A 7,026-nucleotide genomic window follows, 5' to 3' on the forward strand; every position below is an offset into this window, starting at 1 on the left:
TCCTTCCTTCCTTCCTTCCTTCCTTCCTTCCTTCCTTCCTTCCTTCCTTCCTTCCTTCCTTCCTTCCTCTATGGACTAAACCACTAAGCTAAATCTACAACCCCCAATAAAGTTGTCCACTAACTTACTGTGTTGTTACCAATAGAAAAATAGTTATTCTGGATTGCTTTTCAGTGGGTACATTTTTGTAAGTACCAAGAATCTTGCTTTTTCTTAAAGAAAATACAGATTGACTGGCAATACTAAACACTTTAATTCTAATTTTTTTAACACCTAAACTTGTCATATAATTACACTGAACTGTTTTTAGATAATCACATCTTGACTCTTCTAAATTAGGCTTCTGATGTCCTCAGTGTATCCCAATAATAGAAGATAATTATGTATGAGAGATGCCATTAGATTTTTACTAAGTGGTTCAGAAACACAGGGCTCATGGCTCTGCCACTGGGTTACATCCCAGCCCTCAAGTTTTTTTTTTTTTTAGATTTATTTATTAATTATATGTAATTATATGTAAGTACACTGTAGCTGTCTTCAGACACCCCAGAAGAGAGCATCAGATCTCATTACGGATGGTTGTGAGCCACCATGTGGTTGCTGGGATTTGAACTCAGGACCTTCGGTAGAGCAGTCAGTGCTTTTAACTGCTGAGCCATCTCTCCAGCCCAGCCCTCAAGTTTTAAGACAAGTTACAGTGTATGTTTAGAAAAACAGCTGGAGATATTTCTTAATTAAAAAATACATTTATTTCTATGTGTGTGTATGCATGTTATGGCACATTGGAGTGCCATGCTAGAGGTCAAAAGATCATTTGTAGGAGTGCATTTTCTTCTTTGGTTATGTGGGTCCCAGGAATTGAACTTAGTTCGTCATGGTTGGCAGTAGTACCTTTTACCTATCAACCATATCTATTGCTGGCCCAAATGAGATACTTTCCTTGAAAAAAGTTCTTTATGGTATGCAGAACATACCAGAGTTTGGAACAAAGGCTAACTAAGTCTTAAGTGAATGTGAGTTAAGTTATGAGTTATCTGATTTTATTAAAAAATTTGAGGGTAGATGTAATGCTAGGAACTAGAGATTATCTGAGATAAAGGTTCAGGGGCCCATTACCAAGTGATTGAAACTAGTAAAAATCACAGAGGAGCTAAACCAAGGGTCCTGGTTCTTTTAGCACTTTATTATTATTATGGATGTATTAAATTGGTAACATAATATAATATATGCTTTGAAAGAAAAAGCATATGTATAGTGGTCTTTAGCTTGTAGGAATTCAATCTTCACTGATAAGAGTCCAGAAAGGAGTGACGGCCTTGCTGTTCTTTAGTCTGTCTCACTTCTTAGGCCTCAGTGTGTCTCACAACAGTAGTGTGTTTACATATGAGCATTTGTTTTTATACAATATGGTGCCTCAGTATAAGTTGGAATGAATAGCTGTCTTTCATGATCCTTAGATTGCTTTTTTTTCTGCAGTTGTTTTTTTTTATAGGCCATTGAAGGGTAAGTTTAAACATGACTTTCTTTTTTGCTTGTTTGCCGTTTATATTGGATTTAGAACCTTTTTTTTAAGAAAAAAGGATATTCAATTGTGTTAAACTGGTAATTGGATAGAATATATATAATGAATATATGTTAATTTTAACATATATATATGTTAATTTTAAAAAGTTGCTGTGTATGAGTGCTTATTTGGTTTTTATCTTTCTAGGAATGGTATTCTCGCTCACATTCTATTTTGTTTCCCCCTAGTTGTGGCAATTTATGATTATACAAAAGACAAGGAAGATGAGCTGTCCTTTCAGGAAGGAGCCATTATATATGTCATCAAGAAGAATGACGATGGTTGGTATGAGGGAGTTATGAATGGTGTGACTGGGCTCTTCCCTGGGAATTATGTTGAGTCCATCATGCATTATTCGGAGTAGAGCCGGGCACAGCTGTGCTTCTCTCTCAGGAGGTCAGGTCTTCCCAGATTAGCTAGAGGCCCTGGGAATTCCCTCCCAGTGAAATGACTGAAGCATACAAATGATGAGGTTACTCCTTTTATTACTGTTTTGGTTTATCCCCTAGTATCAAAAACTGAAAGCCAAGTCTGAACACGTGGATCTTCTTGCTGTCATTTGCATTATGCTATCTAGATTGAAAATGTGACCATTTCTCAGACACAAAAGGCACACCAACATGAAAATGTAGCTAAAACATATAAGACCAAGACTGACTTGAGAAAAAAATATCTGGGATCTTTCTCAGGAATACTGTACACCCTTGGATTTCTCTTCCTGCAGAATCTGTGACATTGGATGCTCATTGCCTCCACTTTGGGGCTAACCTCATGGCCTGGTGGACACCCTTGCCCTTTACTTTCAGTATATGGAGAGGAAGGAGCCAGTGTTTAAATACTTTATTTAACTACTTTTTCATTGCTTAAAAGGCTGTTTTTCTTCTTTAACACTGTAAATCCTGTGTTCTCTTAGCACTGGAGTGTGCCGGGTGAGCTAATCCTGAACTCCCTTGCATCCTGTCCTGTTTGTAGATTATAAGGATGACAAAATGTGAAAGTCTCCAAATATTCCCAGGGTTGTTAACAGTTTGATTTTAATGCACTGTTGCATGAGACTGCATTGCTGATAGCAGCCAGTGAATCCAATGTGAAATGTGGTGTAGGTACTTCATGTACTGAGGTGAGCTTGTTGGACACGAAGGTTCCTAAGGATCTCCAGCCTTAGGCACTGTTTCAGAGTAGGGCCTAGGAAGTCAGACCAGCTATTATTACTGTTCTTTTGATATTCAACCCCCCCATAAGTTTTTTTTTTTTTAAAAAGCAGAGACTAGTTGTCAAGTCTCTTGACAGTCACTGGACTGGGAATGAAAGGCTGCTACTGTGCTTTTGGACCATTATCAATGGCAGTGTTAGCTGATGCCAAGTCATTTTCATTCCCTCAGCTATAGAAAAATAAGTATCCTCCTGATCTGAAGTGATTAGACTCTAAAGTAGCACTCCTAGTAATAGTCTGATCCTTGTGATTCAGAGTAAAGCGTGCTAGAGAAGACTAATAGAATAAAATGCTTACCCAGTCACACTGAGGAAAATCAGTATGTATTTGAAACTAGTGGCATCTCCCTCATCCACTGAAGAGGAAGAAAAGCTGTTGTAATCCAGATGAGGCCTTGCACATGCTGTCTAGTGATGCTAGGACAAGTGTTGTAGATGTGAAGAAAAGCAGATTATAAGGTACTAACACTCCACTGGTAGATTCGTTACCCGCACCTGAGGCTTCACTGTGCAACTCGGACCCAGACAGTGTTCTTCTCAAGACCGTTTTTGCTTTAAGGTTGTAGGTTTTGTTTGTTTCAGACATGGTGTTCCTCCTGCTCTAGCCTCTCAAATACTAGGATTATAAGGAGGAGCCACTACACCAGGAGCAGCAAGCTGTTTTGGTTTTAATTTTATTTTAAAACCACATTGCACATCAGCTATCACACTTTTAGATTTTTTTCTGAATGCTTTGGATTCTTTAATTTGCTTCTAGCACACTTTCCACTTCATGGATTTGTTAGGTCATCTTGACTGTCTTCAGGATACATCCCTGAAGTCCTCTGAACCTTTAGTTCCATTATGGACTGAAGCAAGACTGTATGTGAACATTTAATTCTGATTGTATTGGTACATGGAAACTTTTGAAAAATAGTTGCACTAATTATTTATTTAAGTAGCCTTTTGCTGAACAAGCTTAGTCGATTAATAAGACATTTGGAAACCCAGCAAACAACTAGCTTTTGTAGTCATAGAAACAACTGGTGGTAGGCACCAGGAATACAGCTTATCTTCTGAACTCCTGCTGAGTTGGGGTTTGCAGAAAACACTTGTGAAATCCTTTGTGCTGAAGACTTGCACTGGGGGTAATCCATGGGACAGATAACTCCCATCCCCCTTGTATTATTGAGTATTGATATGATTATAAAAACAAAATACAAAATACTGTATGTTGGCCTTTTCCCCCAATCTTAAATTTTTGCAATTTTGAATTCTATGAATTGTTTTAGAAGGATACTCTGTAACAATGAGCCAGGCCTACAGTAATTGGAGACTTTTAATGTATGTAATATTTTATAGATTGCATGCTGTTAATACTGTGAGGTTATTTCCTGTTTTATTGTAAATTTTCCCATTTATTTGCCCATAAACTATGGTTGATATTACAAATTTTAAACAAGTGTTGAAACTCTGCTGACCAGAATGCAACCACTTTACCAAGACACAGGTACTGAGGGGCTCTGGTCTATCCTGAAATGATTGATTCTGTGCACAGTTCCTTTACCCTTAGAAAAAAAGAAAAGAAAAAGGAAGGGGGAAAAAAAAAAAAAGACTGGACATATCTCTCTTTTTTTTTTTTTGTTAATATTTGAAGGTCCAAGGATCTGAGTGAAAATATTGTGTTTGATCTTATAGCCAAGGCAAATTAGAAACAAAAATAGTGCCAATATTTTGAAATCTAGACCCAAGATTTCAGCCTGCTGTGTTTGGAATAAATATGAATTTTTAAAGATGTCTCCTACAGTATTTTCCTTTTGGCTACTTCTGTCTTCCTGAGAGGTACTTGCTGTCCTCATCTGGGGAGTAGCACAGGACTGCTGAGTTTGCTATCCTTAAGTCACTGGGTGACAGTTTTGCCCCTCCTTCCTTACCAGTGCTACTGCTTTTATATCGCCCAGCTAGAGACTGGTTTATGCGTCTTTACAAATGATGTCTGCCATGTAGTTGCCTCATTGACAGTTTTATGTTGATTAAAGATGACTCTTATGTGTGGGACATCAAAATGATAGCTTGCTTTTACCTTTCAGTTTTCCTTTTCTTTTAAGGTCACCTTTCTGCAGTACAGCTTGCTTTTACTCTTTTCTCCTTATGGAGAACATGGTGTCTCCCGAAGGCCGCCTTTACTCCTGCAAAGGGCTTTGGTGGGAGAAATGGTTGGTAGACTGCCAAATCTTTGAAATGAATGGGAGCTGTTTACTTATGAATAGCTTTGGCCAGGAACTCCTCCCGAAGGTGACTTGATGTTTCCCTAACACCATTTACTTGGAACAAGAGTTTTTGAACTAATAAGCTTTAACAATGTTTGTCCCGGTTTCACCTGAGTGATGGAGTTATGTGCTGTGTTTAGATAAACAGCTAGTTAGTTCTTGACTCAGTGCTCGGTTCTCTCTCCACAGCACCAGCTGTTGTAACTAAACATGCTGTACTTTTCTTTAGAAATAGAGTTCTACCCGTTTTCAGGATTATACTTGAAAAAAATAGGCCATGTTTTGATAAATAACCATCAAAGTATTCAGATTGCTTAAAGGAATTCAGGTGCAACCTTCTAAAACTTAATTCATAAATACCTTTCTATAAAGCTGTGTGTAGCAAGAATGCATTGTATTTAGTTCTATGCTGGCAGGAACAGAACGGAGCACAACAGAGTCCACAGCCTTACTTACGAGAGCGAGCCGTACTGAGTTACTAACTGGAGGCACTGAGATGGCTGTCTAAGTTCACTTGATGCTCCTTGTTTTATTGAGAATCTCTATTAAAAAAAACAAAACAAAACAAATGCAACGACAGGGCCTAGCTGTGTAAATGACCTTGCTAAATATGTTAATTTTTTTGTAAAAAAAAAGATTATTTTCACATTAAACTGAAGCCTCTTTTGCAAGTTCAGAAATCTATGGGAAAGCAGTTTTTAATCATATTTTATGTCCATGCACCGTTTTCTTAATAAAATGGTTTACAAAAAGAATGTAAGCAATTTATTATCTGGCAGTTACACTAAAGGTTCCCAGAGAGTTCGTGGTACTGAGTAAAAAACCATTCAGGCAACTTGAGTAGACAACTGTTGCCAGTAACATTCCTTGTGTGCGCCATTAAGCACCTCCAGATGAATGAGGGACAGTCACTTAATTTTTAAATTGTATTTGGAATAATTACTGCTGTGTACTAAGAACTTGACCCAAATAAAAGTCACACAAAGTATATTTCAGTGTCTCGTAGAATCATTTATGTAGTTACTACTTCTTTCTAGGGTGGTTCTAAGCATTGATGTACTGTTCAGTTATTGGTCTCTGTAATACTTTTTTTAAAGACAACTTCTCATTTTAATTATGAACACTGCTTTTTCCAGATATAACTAAATTTTGTTAAGTGTAAAAGTTTTCCATCATTGGAATGGGGTTTTAAAACAAAGTGTGGGTTAAGATTCCAGAAAAAAATGACTATAGCAGGTCTCTAGTGATTTGAGTGATGTTCAGTTTACCTCCAGAGTGAGGATACTACAGTTCTTGCTCCTTTACAACCCTTCAGTGCCTTTGTCACTTCCACGATAGGTGATGTGGAAGCTGGAACACTTCAGGAAAACACAAATGTTTTCAAGAAAAGGGTTTCTCTGTAAATAAAAGGATTTTTTTTTTTTGTCATGAGAGTATTCTGGTGTCTAAAAATAAATGGGACTCCAGTCTTTTGTTTTTATTAGGGTTTGGAGTCACACATTGAGGTGTTGGAGATTGGGAGGGCGCCATCTGTTTCACTGTCCTGTCATTCTGTGTCTACTGTGTACTTTTTTCAGAGCCAGGGTCAAGCATTGACAGAGATGGTGAATGAATAACTTTTCCTTTTATTATAGTTTGATGGTAAATGGTAAGGAGATCTGTAACCTGAAACTAAATGTATTCCATTTGATATGGCAATCCTAATACATAATTGTGTTTCTAAACCAGTGTGTGTGTGTTCATATTTATATCAGGATAGTGAATGTAATTGTGTTATGAATTATATGTAGGCATATATGGACTTGTCAGAATTAGTGCTTTTGTAACACTTGGCAGTCAGATGAATTTTATAAATATGTATATGATGAAGTTTTAAAACGAAGTCTCTTAAAATGGAATGACAGCTCCATGAAGTCTATAAGCCTTTGAGATTTGCACTCAGGAAAATATCAGCAATGAACTGTTTTTGGAGATGCAGATGTTTTAAAGATATGAATATCT

At 37.2% G+C, this 7,026-nt stretch overlaps 1 protein-coding gene across 9 annotated transcripts in view; it reads left to right on the top strand.

Annotated features, from left to right (window-relative positions):
* Positions 1–6,015, top strand: part of Abi2 (abl interactor 2) — a 71,667-nt gene extending 65,652 nt beyond the window's left edge. For all 9 annotated transcript variants that reach the window (XM_021197294.2, XM_021197290.2, XM_029538401.1 and 6 more), the window contains one exon: positions 1,753–6,015. In XM_021197294.2, the coding sequence (XP_021052953.1) occupies positions 1,753–1,928 (176 nt within the window). In that variant the 3' untranslated portion in view covers positions 1,929–6,015. The remainder of the gene's footprint in view (positions 1–1,752) is intronic.
* Positions 6,016–7,026: the final 1,011 nt, after the last annotated feature.

The sequence above is a fragment of the Mus pahari genome, chromosome 5 (genome assembly GCF_900095145.1).
Source record: "Mus pahari chromosome 5, PAHARI_EIJ_v1.1, whole genome shotgun sequence".
In the NCBI taxonomy this organism is placed as follows: domain Eukaryota; kingdom Metazoa; phylum Chordata; class Mammalia; order Rodentia; family Muridae; genus Mus; species Mus pahari.